We start from the raw sequence: 15,034 nt of genomic DNA on the forward strand, positions 1-15,034 counted from the left end.
ATTTTTATTTCTCTTTTATTTAATATCGTCTGTCTTCCTCAGCCGTGCTTCCTTGTCCTGTTCTCTCGCTCCAGCTGCTGGCGTTCTTGCCTTGGTTTATTTACACTGGCTTCCGAACCCAGCATCACTGGGTTTCCCCTGTAATGGCCAACCCAATGAATAACAAACAGTAGTTCTTATAGGTCTAGAGACCCCCCCCAAGGCCCGCCTCTCAACCACTCAGAGAGACAACACACCCTCACCCAACCTCTCTGTCCCTGCCATGATTGACAGGTGGATCCTACAAGGCTCTCCCCCTGCAGGTTGTGCATGCGCCAAATAGCCAGCGCAGGTCTCCCCTGTTATAGGGTGAAACTGCTAAGAAATAGCAGAGTCTTATTTCCAGCCTTGCATTCCTCTTAAATGACATTTATTTTCATAGTGCATGTCCCTTAAACCCCTGCTACTTTACTTAAATATACAGGTAGGCACATTTTCAACACAACTGAAAAATCCTAGGCCTTTGTAATTACAATGTATATAAAACAAACATTTTTGTTCATGTGATACTATATTTACAAGGTTACTTGCCAGTGATACTGTATTAAGAATTAACATACATCGTACATATGGTCTGCCAAATCTATTTAAATAATTAATTAAATATATAAATAACTAAACAAACAGCACTCTGCAATTGCTAAGTCATGAGATTCACAGTGGTTTAGGCCTAGATGATTACTACACAGCTGTTCTTTTCCCCCAGGCAGATTCATACCTTTGAGAATTACTGCTTTGGTGGGAGTAAGAAACTTACTTCATACTCAATTCAACTCAATGTCTGCCAAATGTATTTAAATAAATACATAAATAAATCAATCAATCAATAAATAAATAAATAAATAAATAAATAAATAAAACAGCACTCTATAATTGCTAAGTCACGAGATTCACACTGGCTTAAGCTTAGATGATTACTAACTAGCTGTTTTTTCCACAGGCAGATTCATACCTTTGAGAATTACTGCTTTGGTGGGAGTAAGAAACTTACTTCATATTAATTTCATCACGTGATTAGCATTGCACTACAGTATATATACTCAAGAAATTGTCCTATCTTTACTTTGATCAGAAAGACAATTTTGAAATGCTACTCATGGCAGTAATATTAACTGCCCTTTTAACAAGGGCAGATGAGCCTGTTTGCAGTTTGCGAGGCAGACCAGAATTGCCTCAGTTTTCAAAGGATGGAGATATTACAATTGGAGGAATCTTTGAATTACACCACAACCTTATAGATGCCAAACCTGCCTTTAAAGGAGAGCCTGAACCACTAAAATGCAAAGAGTAAGTGAAACCTACAAAACATAACAAAATTAAAGAAAAAAAAACAAAAACTTGAAAATAGTTTTAAACATTTATATTTATAGGCCTATGGATTTCTTAGTTTTCTATGCTAAAGCACATTCATGTTTATGTATTTTTAGAAAAAATTTTTTTTATCAAATACAGAACTGGCAAATACAGCTACATTAGTAATTCAACTGAAATGACACAGTAGTTGCAGTATTCTATACATCAGCTTATCACAAAATCCTACACTATGACCAGAATGACATTTACATTATAGAACCAATAACATGTATCACATTATTATTTATTGTCTATGACCAGGTGAATAAGTAGAAGTCGCAATGTTATTCATGTATTGTAATCATATAAATAATTTGCAGGTATACATCCGGTCACAGGTAAACACACAGTACTTGTCCAATATTTGATTACATCAATGAACTCTGTGTACCTTATATTTTTTTTTTTTAAAACAATGTTTCAGTGCTGTTGTTAATACTTTTTCATTCACACAATGTCTGGTGCAGAATTACCTGGGGGGTGGGGGTATTAGTTTTTTTTTTTTTTTTTTTTCAACAGTAATAGGCATGACAAGTTTCCTGATTTCACTCCTGCATGCGGTTAATATTTACACTACATTGTCACTATAAGATGCTTAAAGGGTCAGCCTGGAAGGAGCGGTTTGGATTGGATTGAATGGGGAGGGTTTATTTATTTAGTTTTTATCTGTATAATTAATCTGTGTATTTTTCCTTAGTTTAAATTTCAGAGAATTCAAATTTGCTCAAACTCTGATCTTTGCCACTGAAGAAATAAACAACAGGACAGATATACTCCCTGGTATTTCACTGGGTTATAAGATATACGATGATTGTAGTTCCATACCTTTGGCTATAAGGGCAGGGGTGGCTTTAGTGAATGAACAAGAAGAACAACTGTACTCTAACAAGTCCTGTACCAAAACATCTACTGTCCATGCTATAATAGGACCCTCTAGTTCTTCACCAGCTATAGGAATTGCAACAACAATAAGAGCTTTTAACATACCAGTGGTGAGAAATACTTAATATTTTATAACTTTTTCAAAAAAAGTATATAGTGCCATATTAAAGATTTATTCATAAGTTATATAACAAATATTTTTTAATATACCTTTCTTTTCATGTGTGATCTTATGTCCAGTATGTTACAAAATATGTTGCCTTAGTAGCATAAACTAACTTACTTGATGACATCTGTAGATGCATCTTTGCTGGAGGTGGGTTACCCATTTCGAATCAATATGAAAGCCCATCCAGCCTAGCATTTAAAATTGATATTTTGTGTAAATGAGTACGATGTGATAACCACTTTGAAAAAATAGTGAAATATTACAACATCAAATTATTTAAATGAGACTATATAGTTATTACGGGTAATAGCTTTGATATGTCACTATTAAGATTATACTGACTAACTTTTCAACGTGCTTCTAATACTGCATTGCATTTTAAATACAGAATCTGGGTTCAAAGAAAAGTAAAAGATCTGGTACATAAAATGTCTCTATTTCATTTTCTATTATTTGTTTTCTATACAGATACTTTTTTTCATTCTTGAATAATGCTTAAAATCTTTTTGTTTGTTGTTGTTAATTCCAGATTAGTCACTTTGCAACATGTGAATGTTTGAGTAACAGGAATAAGTACCCTTCGTTTTTCAGAACCATACCAAGTGATTATTATCAAAGCAGAGCCCTGGTACAGCTTGTGAAGCATTTTGGATGGACTTGGATTGGGGCAATTAGAAATGATGATGACTACGGCAACTCAGGAATGGCTACATTTGTAAAAGCAGCCCAAGAGGAGGGGGTTTGCATTGAATATTCAGAGACTATTTACAGAACGTATCCAAGAGAAAAACTAATTAAAACTGTAGATGTTATAAAAAAGTCATCTTCAAAGGTTATTGTAGCTTTCACTGCTTACATAGATCTTGAAGTTCTGCTTAAAGAACTGTTGCTTCAGAATGTTACTGGATTTCAGTGGATAGGCAGTGAAGCTTGGATTTCTGACAAAAACTTTGAAGTAGGAGACAGTTTCAGAGTTCTGGGTGGGGCACTGGGTTTCACGGTCGCCAATGCAGTAATTACAGGTTTGGAGGAGTTTTTACTGAATGTCCATCCATCTGACACCCCTGGGAATTCAGGCTTAAAAGATTTTTGGGAAACTGTTTTCAGTTGCACCCTGACTACCCAAGACACGACTGCATTGGTTAATCCATGTACAGGGTCTGAGAATTTAGCAGAGGTAAAGAATCAGTACACTGATGTAACTGATCTGGGAAATGCCAATGATGTCTATAAAGCTGTGCATGCTGTAGCCCATTCACTACACAATCTGCTTACATGCGAAAGTGGCCAGGGACCTTTTGCTGGTAAGACATGTGCAAATAAGAAGAAGATTGAACCATGGCAGGTAAGTGACTATGTTTTATACTATTAGGAATTACATTCCTGTGAGCATCACTGTGATAACACCTTGTCTTTTTGTAGGTAGTGCATTATCTGAAAACGGTTAATTTCACTACCAAGAATGGTGTGAATGTTTATTTTGATGAGAATGGGGATCCAACTGCAAGATATGCATTAGTTAACTGGCAACTCAATAAGGAGAGCATCACACAATTTGTTACAATTGGTCTCTATGATGCATCTTTACCAGTAGGACAACAGTTTATTATGAATAATGTCAGTATTGTTTGGGCAGGTGGTCAGGATAAGGTAATGTCTACCTAATAATATTTTAACTTTATCAATGTTGTATTAATGTTCATAGATATGTGTACAAATTTAAGTGTGCAATGCAGACACACAGTAGGACAGGGTGAATGACAGCCTTAGAGATTAAAACACAGGTAATAAGCAATGTATGCCTGCCTTCACTATATTCATCACCAGCAGGGAAAAAACAAGGTCTGGTTAGTTTCGATTGCTTTTACGATCATACAACAAAAAATCATGTATTATATTCTAGATATCCCCTCCATTTCCATATAACTTTAGCAATGATTTTTTATAAACATAAAACACATTCCTGTTAATGGGCTACATGTATACATTTTTTTTTTTTGTTCGTCGCCAAACCCATGACATGAACATCCTTAATACATACAGCCCAATGTCTTGATAATTGAATATTGTGAGTATGTTGATAAAATGTAATATATTGTAATTGTTTTCAAGGTCCCTAAATCAGTGTGCAGTGAGAGCTGTCCTCCAGGCACTCGGAAGGCTGTTCAGAAAGGAAAGCCTGTTTGTTGCTTTGATTGCATACCATGTGCTGAAGGAGAAATCAGCAATCAGACAGGTAGGTTAAGAAGGAGCACTGCATTGCACCTCAGAGGATGTTATAATAATAATAATAATAATAATAATAATAATAATAATAATAATAATAATAATAATAATAATAGATTGTAAATAAGATTTTCAGGTGTGACTGCAGACTTATTTACAACATGATATTGACTGATTTTTTATTTATTTTTTCTTGCAGATTCTATTGATTGTATGAAGTGCCCTTTGGAATACAGGTCGAATAACCAAAAGAACCAATGCATCTTAAAAGCCATTGAATTCCTATCATTTGGTGAAATCATGGGGATGTTGCTGATGATCCTTTCATTGATTGGGGCTTGTTTAACCACTGCTATAGCTATTGTTTTCTTTCGTTTCAGAGATACCCCCATTGTAAGAGCTAATAACTCTGAACTCAGTTTTCTTCTTTTGTTTTCATTAGCACTGTGTTTCCTTTGTTCACTTACTTTCATTGGCCAGCCCTCTGAGTGGTCCTGTATGTTGCGCCACACTGCCTTTGGGATCACATTTGTCCTGTGCATCTCTTGTGTTCTGGGGAAAACAATAGTCGTGTTAATGGCGTTTAGATCTACACTTCCTGGTAATAATATTATGAAATGGTTTGGGCCCGCCCAACAGCGGCTAACTCTTTTTGCATTCACATTCATTCAATCCTTAATTTGCACTCTTTGGTTAATAATATCCCCTCCTTTTCCAAACAAAAACATGAACTCTTTCAAAGACAGAATCATTTTAGAGTGTGACCTGGGATCTGCTGCAGCATTTTATGCTGTGTTAGGGTATATTGGGTTTCTTGCTGCCATGTGCTTTGTGCTTGCTTTTCTGGCTCGTAACCTACCAGATAACTTTAATGAAGCGAAATACATTACATTTAGCATGCTCATATTCTGTGCTGTTTGGATCACTTTCATCCCAGCTTACATCAGTTCACCTGGGAAGTACACAGTTGCTGTAGAAATATTTGCAATTTTAGCTTCCAGCTTTGGTTTGCTCTTCTGTATTTTTGCTCCTAAATGTTATATTATATTATTTAAGCCTGAGAAGAATACAAAAAAACATCTGATGGGAAAAGGGCCCTCAAAGTCACTTTGAAGAAAAATAATAACAATTTTTTAAATATGAAAACATGGTATAAAAACACATTCAGTCAAGCACTGCAGCCCCTGCATTAGGTAACACAGGTCCTTTTTTAAAGACAGCTTCAAAGTTGCTCTTATACAGCGTGTTTGAAGATTCACTTTTAAAAAACAATAACATAATATATAAATGAAATATAACATGGGAATTATACCATACCAAGGTAGTCATGTATACATTTTTTCTAGGTACAGTATTAGATTTCATAATAGCCTGTAAGCCAGCACACTGTATTATCCAGCAGAATGTTCTGTTCCCAGGTTAGACAGGTTTTACTGTACACTATTGGATGCTAGAAATTCCATATTATGTTTTTACAAATGCTCTCTTGTTAATGAATGGTTTGAGAGCTTCATATTTAGCTGAGATATTAATTGTTAGTGTTTACAACTCTCTTTAATTGTTTATTTCAATATTGGAATATTTCAGGCCATTGCATGGAGTACAGACAAAAAAAAGGCACAGGAAAATAAACATTCACATTTTTCTGTTGCCCCTAAATGTATTTAATATATAATGTATATTATATTATTAGTGTTTCAGGTCATTGCCCTGTTATGGAGACATATGTTCAGAAGTCAGTTCCATATAACAGAAAATGATATATGAATGTTTGCTTATTTAGCTAATGCCAGGGAAACAACAGTTTTCTCCACATCAGAAGAGCGTGTCTGTAGAGACTGTAGCTGATGTCACTTTTACAGAGGTTACGTGTTCTCTTTCATACTAACAGAGCCTTGATTACAGCAGCGCTGTTGATATCTAGCACACTGATTGGATACCCTTCTTCTGCTATGAATGCAACATTTAAACAGCTCTGATAATACATTGTATCCTTTAGATCCATTGGACACTAGAATAGCTGATTGCCCATGGGGATTTATCAGTGTTAAAGTGATTATCAAAGAGAAAACAGGAGTTGGATTATAACATCTACATTTAGCTGCTCTAATGTAAACTACACACTCATTAAAATGTGTAATTGATGTAATTGTAGTCTGTGTTTACTGTTTTTCCTAAGCACAATTAAAAAGCTTTAATACTGTATTTACTGCAACTTTACACCACCTCCTAGATATATCACTGGTGATAGGCTTCAATGGAACTTCTCTATAATGTACTGAACGTCTCAACACTGTACAGCTATGGCCAAAAGTTTAACATCACCTAGAATTCTAAGATTGCGACATCATTTAAAAAAATAAATATGTGAACATAATTTAGATCTTTTCTTTACATCATGTAATAAAAGTAACTGCAAAATTATATTGCAAAAGTCTACCGAAAACCATAATAGCTGTAAAGTATTTCATGTTAGATTTTGAAATGTGACATTTTTACATTTTCTGTCAGTTTTTCATTAAGTATGCGGAAAACTGCAAAGCGGTATGTAATAAAATATGTTAACATTATTCAGCATTTTCAGATTTTCTTTTATCATTTTTATTCAAATAATACAGGTAGTGGACAAAAAATCCCAGCATGCTTAGGGTCATGTATACAAATGCTGGACAGGCCTGGTTGCCTATAATTATGGCTAGCATGGCTGCAAGAGGAGACCTCAGTGACTTTGAAAGAGGGGTGATTGTTGGGGCGTTTGGCAGGAGCTTCAGTGACCAAGACAGCTCAACTTGCTGATGTTTCACGAGCAACGGTGTCTAAGGTGATGTCGGCATGGAACTCCGAGGGAAAGGCATCATCAGCAAAGGGCAACAGTGGGCGGAAGCACACACTCCAGGATTGTGATATCCGTGCATTAATTCGAAGTGCCAGACAAAACGAGACGAGCAACTGCAGATCAATTGACTGCAAATTTCAACCTGGGGCGTGAGCAGCCAATTTCATCAAAAATGGTCTGCCGAGAACTCCACAGAGCAGGATACCATAGTGACCCAATGCCCTATTAAGTGACTTTACATTGGTGTTTCCATTTTTTTGTTCACTACCTGTATATTTACAAGGTTACTTGCCAGTGATACTGTATTTAGAATTAACATACATCATACACAATGTCTGCCAAATCTATTTAAATAATTAATAAAATAAATAAATAACTAAACAAACAGCACTCTGCAATTGCCAAGTCATGAGATTCACAGTGGTTTAGACCTAGATGATTACTACACAGCTGTTCTTTTTTCCCAGGCAGATTCATACCTTTGAGAATTACTGCTTTGGTGGGAGTAAGAAATTTACCTCATACTCATTTCATCACATGTGATTAGCACTGCACTACAGTATATATATACTCAAGAAATTCATCTATTTTTACTTTGATCAGAAAGACAATTTTGAAATGCTACTCATGGCAGTAATATTAACTGCTCTTTTAACAAGGGCAGATGAGCCTGTTTGCAGTTTGCGAGGCAGACCAGAATTGCCTCAGTTTTCAAAGGATGGAGACATTACAATTGGAGGAATCTTTCAATTACACGACAACCTTGTAGAGACCAAACCTGCCTTTAAAGGAGAGCCTGAACCACTAAAATGCAAAGAGTAAGTGAAAACATTAAAATGTAACTTTAAAATAGTTTTAAATATTGTTATTTATAGGTTAATTTCATATTTATGTGTTTTTTTTATTTTTATTAAATAACTGGTAGTACTGGGAGTTCCATTAATAGGTCCATTAATAATTAAACTGAAATGACACTGTAGTTGCAGTATTCAATAAATGAGCTCATCACAAAATCCTACACTATGAACAGAATGATATTTACATTATAGAACCAATAACATGTATCACATTATTATTTATTGTCTATGACTAGATGAATAAGTAGAAGTCACAATGGTATTGATGTATTGTAATCACATAAATAATTTGCAAGTATACATCCAGTCATAGGTAAGCATACAGTACTTGTGCAATGTTTGATTATATCAATGAACTGTGTGTACTTTTCATATTTTTCAACCAGTGTTTCAGTGCTGTTCTGTTGTTATCCAATTACCCCCAGTGCAGAAATACCAGGGGAGTGGGAGTATTAGTTTATTATTATTTTATTTTCTACAAAAACTGTGTTACTGCAACAGTAATAGGCATGACTAGTATCATATTTAGTGATTTCATTCCTGCATGCGGTTCATATTTTCACTTCATTATCACTATAAGAAGCTTAAAGGGTCAGTGTAAGCCTGGAAGGAGCGGTTTGGATTGGATTGGAGCCAATGGCTCTGTTGAATGGGGAGGGTTTATTTATTTAGTTGTTATCTGTATAATTATTCTGTGTATTTTTCCTTACAGTGTAGATTTCAAAGAATTACAATCAGCTCAAACCATGATCTTTGCAACTGAAGAAATAAACAACAGGACAGATATACTCCCTGGTATTTCACTGGGTTATAAGATATACGATGATTGTAGTTCCATATCTTTGACTATAAGGGCAGGGATGGCTTTAGTGAATGAACAAGAAGAACAACTGTACTCTAACAAGTCCTGTACCAAAACATCTACTGTCCATGCTATAATAGGACCCTCTAGTTCTCCACCAGCTATAGCAATTGCAACAACAACAAGAGCTTTTCACATACCAGTGGTGAGAAATACTTTATAAACCTTTTATTACTGTAAAATATAAGGGATTTAGTTATAATAGTTATTTAACAAATATGTTTAAATGTACCTTACTTTTAATATGTGCAAACTTATGTCCAGTATGTTACAGTATATGTTGCTATAGTACCATAAATGTATTTATTTGATGACATGTGTAAATGCATCTTTTCTGGAGGTAGGTTACCCCATTCAAATCAATCTGAAAACCCCTTTAACCTATCCTAACAGCAAAGTCAACTTGACTATCTGGACAGTTATATATTCAGACCCATATGATAGGCATGGTCTAGCAGCTAGCATTTAAAAGGGATGCTTTGTGTAACTGAGTACGATGTGATAACCGCTTTGAAAATAAAAGTGAAATATTATAACATCAAATTATTTAAATTAGAATATATAGTTATTATTGGGTAACAGTTTGGATACGTTACTATTAAGATTATAATACCTTTTCAACATGTTTTGAATACTGCATTGCTTTTTAAATGCAGAAACCTGTGTTTAATGAAAAGTAAAAGATCTGGTACATAAAATATCTCTATTTCATTTTCTATTTTTTTTTTTTATACAGATACATTTTCTTTTATTCTTGAATAATATATAACATATTTTTGTTTGTTTGTTTGTTCTTGTTAATTCCAGATTAGTCACTTTGCAACATGTGAATGTCTGAGTAACAGGAATAAGTACCCTTCGTTTTTCAGAACCATACCAAGTGATTATTATCAAAGCAGAGCCCTGGCACAGCTTGTGAAGCATTTCGGATGGACTTGGATTGGGGCAATTAGAAATGATGATGACTATGGGAACACAGGAATGGCTACCTTTGTGAAAGCAGCCCAAGAGGAGGGGGTTTGCATTGAATATGTAGAGACTATTTACAGAACGTATCCAAGAGAAAAACTAATTAAAACTGTAGATGTTATAAAAAAGTCATCTTCAAAGGTTATTGTAGCTTTCACTTCTTATACAGATTTTGAATTTCTGGTTAAAGAACTGTTGCTTCAGAATGTTACTGGTTTTCAGTGGATAGGCACTGAAGCTTGGATTTCTGACCTTGCAGCAGGAGAAAGTTTCAGAGTTCTGGGGGGGGCACTGGGTTTCGTAGTCGGTAATGCAGCAATTACAGGTTTGGAGGAGTTTTTAATGAATGTCCGTCCATCTGACACCCCTGGGAATTCAGGCTTAAAAGATTTTTGGGAAACTGTTTTCAGTTGCACCCTGACTACCCAAGACAAGACTGCATCGGTTAATCCATGTACAGGGTCTGAGAATTTAGCAGAGGTAAAGAATCAGTACACCGATGTAACTGATCTAAGAACTGCCAATGATGTCTATAAAGCTGTGTATGCTGTAGCCCATTCACTACACAATCTGTTTACATGCGAAAGTGGCCAGGGACCTTTTGCTGGTAAGACATGTGCAAATAAGAAGAAGATTGAACCATGGCAGGTAAGCGACTATGTTTTATACTATTAGGAATTACATTCCTGTGTGAATCATTGTGATAACATCTTGTCTTTTTGTAGGTAGTGCATTATCTGAAAACAGTTAATTTCACTACCAAGAATGGAGAGAATGTTTATTTTGATGAGAATGGGGATCCAACTGCAAGATATGCATTAGTTAACTTGCAACTCAATAAGGAGAGCATCACACAATGTGTCACAGTTGGACTCTATGATGCATCTTTACCAGAAGGACAAGAGTTTACTATGAATAACATCATTATTGTTTGGGCAGGTGGTCAGGATAAGGTAATGTCTACCTAATACTATTTGAACTTTATCAATGTTGTATTAATGTTCATAGATATGTGTACAAATGTAAGTGTGCAATACAGACACACAGTAGAACAGGGTGAATGACAGGCTTAGAGATTCAAACACATTTAATAAGCAATGTATGCCTGCCTTCACTATATTCATCACCAGCAGGGAAAAAAAACAGGGTATGGTTAGTTTTGATTACTTTTACAATCATAAAACAAAAAATCATGTATTATATTCTCAATATCCCCTCCATTTCCATATAACTTTAGCAATGCTTTTTAATAAACATAAAACACATTCCAGTTAATGGGCTATTGTAACAGGGCGAGCAGCCCTGTACATTGTTTATTTTTAGATCGGGGTCTCCCCATCCGCCCCTGTGCAGAGTATTGTTTTTGTTTATTATGATTTATTGTATTATTGTATTTGTCGGCGAGCGCCGTATGTTTTATTGTATTGCATTTATGACGGCGTAGCGCCGTGTTATTGTTTTGTTTATTTTTAAAACATGTCCTGGCAGAGGCGAGATCGGTGCTCGTCCTCTGCCAGGAGTAATAATTAAAACTTGTGCAGAAGGTGGCCATCTCCCGAATTAATTAGGTGATTTAATTTGTTGCTAATCGGGAGATGGTCACCTGTTATAAAAAGCCTGCAGATCTCCAACTCGGGGTGGGTGTTTTAGGTGGAGTGTTTAAGAGGATACGCGAGAGCGAGAGGAGATACATTTATTTAAAACGTACGGATCAGTGAAGGCAGTTGCTCAGCCTGACCGTATTTATTTTGTGTTCGAGATTTATTTTTGTTTACTTGTTTTATTTTGCTCTGTGAGCGAGTGTTTTCTGTTTGAAATATTTATTTTATTTTTGGTTGCTTTAAATAAAACGGCGCCCGCGCCACTGCACCATACCTTTTTGTTTTTGTTGTCCCTTCTTCTGCCGTGACGTCAGACCCTCAGCCATTCCTGTCACAGCTATATGTATACATTTTTTGTTTATAAATACAATTTTTCATTGTACTAACGTGTTTCATTTAGGTTGCGGACAAATAGGTCTATAGTACATGTATATCTCCTAGCAACTAATAAAAGGAGGAATTTTTTACGGTGAAACAATACAGATGTATACATCCCAGATAAGTTAAAAATGAAATAAAGGCATTACAGTTTCGTCCCCAAATCCCATGATATGAACATTGTTAATACAAACATCCCAATGTCTTGATTATTGAATACTGTGAGGATGCTGACAGAATGTAATACATTGTAATTGTTTCCAAGGCGCCTAAATCAGTGTGCAGTGAGAGCTGTCCTCCAGGCACTCGGAAGGCTGTTCAGAAAGGAAAACCTGTTTGTTGCTTTGACTGCATTCCATGTGCTGAAGGAGAAATCAGCAATCAGACAGGTAGGTTAAAAAGGAGCACTGCATTGCACCTCAGAGGATCTGTACTTAAATGTTATAATAATAATAATAATAATAATAATAATAATAATAATAATAATAATAATAATAATAATAATAATAATAATAATACAGATTGTAAATAGGATTTTCAGGTGCAGACTTCTTTACACCATGATATTAATATATTCTATCTTTATTTTTTCTTGCAGATTCTATTGCTTGTGTGACATGCCCTTTGGAATACAGGTCGAATAACCAAAGAAACCAATGCATCTTAAAAGCGATTGAATTCCTGTCATTTGGTGAAATCATGGGGATGTTGCTGATGATCCTCTCATTGATTGGGGCTTGTTTAACCACTGCTATAGCTATTGTTTTCTTTCGTTTCAGAGATACCCCCATTGTAAGAGCTAATAACTCTGAACTCAGTTTCCTTCTTTTGTTTTCATTAGCTCTGTGTTTCCTTTGTTCACTTACTTTCATTGGCCAGCCCTCTGAGTGGTCCTGTATGTTGCGCCACACTGCCTTTGGGATCACATTTGTCCTGTGCATATCTTGTGTTCTGGGGAAAACAATAGTCGTGTTAATGGCGTTTAGATCTACACTTCCTGGTAATAATATGATGAAATGGTTTGGGCCCGCCCAGCAGCGGCTAACTCTTTTTGCATTCACATTCATTCAGGCCTTAATTTGCACTCTTTGGTTAATAATATCCCCTCCTTCTCCAAACAAAAACATGAGATCCTACAAAGACAGAATCATTTTAGAGTGTGACCTGGGATCTGCGGCAGCATTTTATGCTGTGTTAGGGTATATTGGGCTTCTTGCTGCCATGTGCTTTGTGCTCGCTTTTCTGGCTCGTAACCTACCAGATAACTTTAATGAAGCGAAATACATTACATTTAGCATGCTCATATTCTGTGCTGTTTGGATCACTTTCATCCCAGCTTATATCAGTTCACCTGGGAAGTACACAGTTGCTGTAGAAATATTTGCAATTTTAGCTTCCAGTTTTGGTTTGCTCTTCTGTATTTTTGCTCCTAAATGTTACATTATATTATTTAAGCCTGAGAAGAATACAAAAAAACATTTGATGGGAAAAGGTCCTTCAAAGTCACTTTGAAAAAAAATAATAACAATGTTCTAAATATGAAAACATGGTATTATTATTATTTATTTCTTAGCAGACGCCCTTATCCAGGACGACTTACAATTGTTACAAGATATCACATTATACATTATTTCACATTATACAGATATCACATTATTTTTACATACAATTTTATACAGTTGGGTTTTTATTGGAGCAATCTAGGTAAAGTACCTTGCTCAAGGGTACAACAGCAGTGTCCCCCCACTGGGGATTGAACCCATAACCCTCTGGTCAAGAGTCCAGAGCTCTTCTGTATTTTTGCTCCTAAATGTTATATTATATTATTTAAGCCTGAAAAGAATACAAAAAAACATTTAATGGGTAAAGGGCCCTCAAAGCCACTTTGAAAAAAATAATAAAAATGTTCTAAAATATGAAAACATGGTATAAAAACACATTCAGTCAAGCACTGCAGCCCCCGCATTAGGTAACACAGGTCCTTTTTCAAAGACAGCTTCAAAGTTGCTCTTATACAGCGTGCTTGAAGATTCACTTTTAAAAAACAATAACAATATATACATGAAATATAAAATGGGAATTACATTATACCATGTTAATCATGTATACATTTTTTATAGGTACAGTATTAGATTTCATAATAGCCTGTAAGCCAGCACACTGTATTATCCAGCAGAATTTTCTGTTCCCAGGTTAGACAGATTTTACTGTACACTATTGGATGTTACAAATTCTGTAATACGTTTTACAAATGCTCTCTTGTTAAGTGAATGGTTTGTAGGCTTCATATTTAGCCGAGATATTAATTGTTAGTGTTTACATCTATCTTTAATTGTTTATTTCAATACTGAAATGTTTCAGGCCACTGAATGGAGTGCAGACAAAAAAAGGTCACAGGAAAATAAACATTCAGCTTTTTCTGTTGACCCTAAATGTTTTTAATATAGAAAACAGGAGTTGGATTGTAACATCTACATTTAGCTGCTCTAATGTAAACTACATACTCATTAAAATGTGTAATTGATCTAATTGCCGTCTTGTGTTTACTGTTTTTAATAAGCACAATTAAAAAGCTTTAATACTGTATTTACTGCAACTTTACACCACCTCCTAGATATATCACTGGTGATAGGCTTCAACAGAACTTCTCTATAATGTACTGAACGTCTCAACACTGTACAGCTATGGGCAAAAGTTTAACATCACCTAGAATTTTAAGACTGAGTCATTTAAAAAATAAATATGTGAACATAATTTAGATCTTTTCTTTACATCATGTAATAAAAGAAACTGCAAAATTATATTGCAAAAGTCTACCGAAAACCATAATAGCTGTAAAGTATTTCATGTTAGATTTTGAAA

At 35.2% G+C, this 15,034-nt stretch overlaps 2 protein-coding genes across 2 annotated transcripts; both read left to right on the plus strand.

Moving 5' to 3' along the window:
• Positions 1–1,135: 1,135 nt before the first annotated feature.
• LOC117416504 (extracellular calcium-sensing receptor-like) lies at positions 1,136–7,129 on the plus strand. The gene is made up of 6 exons (XM_059034199.1): positions 1,136–1,326; positions 2,090–2,384; positions 2,973–3,792; positions 3,870–4,093; positions 4,556–4,679; positions 4,869–7,129. The coding sequence occupies exons 1-6, from the start codon at positions 1,136–1,138 to the stop codon at positions 5,780–5,782; spliced, it is 2,568 nt and encodes an 855-aa protein (XP_058890182.1). The 3' UTR covers positions 5,783–7,129.
• A 994-nt stretch (positions 7,130–8,123) lies between these two features.
• LOC117416503 (extracellular calcium-sensing receptor-like) lies at positions 8,124–14,814 on the plus strand. The gene is made up of 6 exons (XM_034027621.2): positions 8,124–8,323; positions 9,075–9,369; positions 10,032–10,841; positions 10,919–11,146; positions 12,438–12,561; positions 12,771–14,814. Exons 1-6 carry the CDS (start codon positions 8,124–8,126, stop codon positions 13,682–13,684), a joined length of 2,571 nt encoding a protein of 856 aa, XP_033883512.1. The 3' UTR covers positions 13,685–14,814.
• The last annotated feature ends 220 nt before the right edge of the window (positions 14,815–15,034 follow it).

The sequence above is a fragment of the Acipenser ruthenus genome, chromosome 12 (assembly GCF_902713425.1).
Source record: "Acipenser ruthenus chromosome 12, fAciRut3.2 maternal haplotype, whole genome shotgun sequence".
Classification (NCBI taxonomy): Eukaryota; Metazoa; Chordata; class Actinopteri; order Acipenseriformes; family Acipenseridae; genus Acipenser; species Acipenser ruthenus.

What these genes read in the sequence shown, in the direction of transcription:
- LOC117416504 (XM_059034199.1), top strand. Translation starts at nt 1,136, where the DNA reads ATGGCAGTAATATTAACTGCCCTTTTAACAAGGGCAGATGAGCCTGTT. An exon ending in GAACCACTAAAATGCAAAGA is followed by an intron (nt 1,327 to 2,089) that starts GTAAGTGAAACC and finishes ATTTTTCCTTAG; the next exon opens with TTTAAATTTCAGAGAATTCA. An exon ending in GGGCAGGTGGTCAGGATAAG is followed by an intron (nt 4,094 to 4,555) that starts GTAATGTCTACC and finishes ATTGTTTTCAAG; the next exon opens with GTCCCTAAATCAGTGTGCAG.
- LOC117416503 (XM_034027621.2), top strand. Translation starts at nt 8,124, where the DNA reads ATGCTACTCATGGCAGTAATATTAACTGCTCTTTTAACAAGGGCAGAT. An exon ending in AGAAGATTGAACCATGGCAG is followed by an intron (nt 10,842 to 10,918) that starts GTAAGCGACTAT and finishes GTCTTTTTGTAG; the next exon opens with GTAGTGCATTATCTGAAAAC. An exon ending in GGGCAGGTGGTCAGGATAAG is followed by an intron (nt 11,147 to 12,437) that starts GTAATGTCTACC and finishes ATTGTTTCCAAG; the next exon opens with GCGCCTAAATCAGTGTGCAG.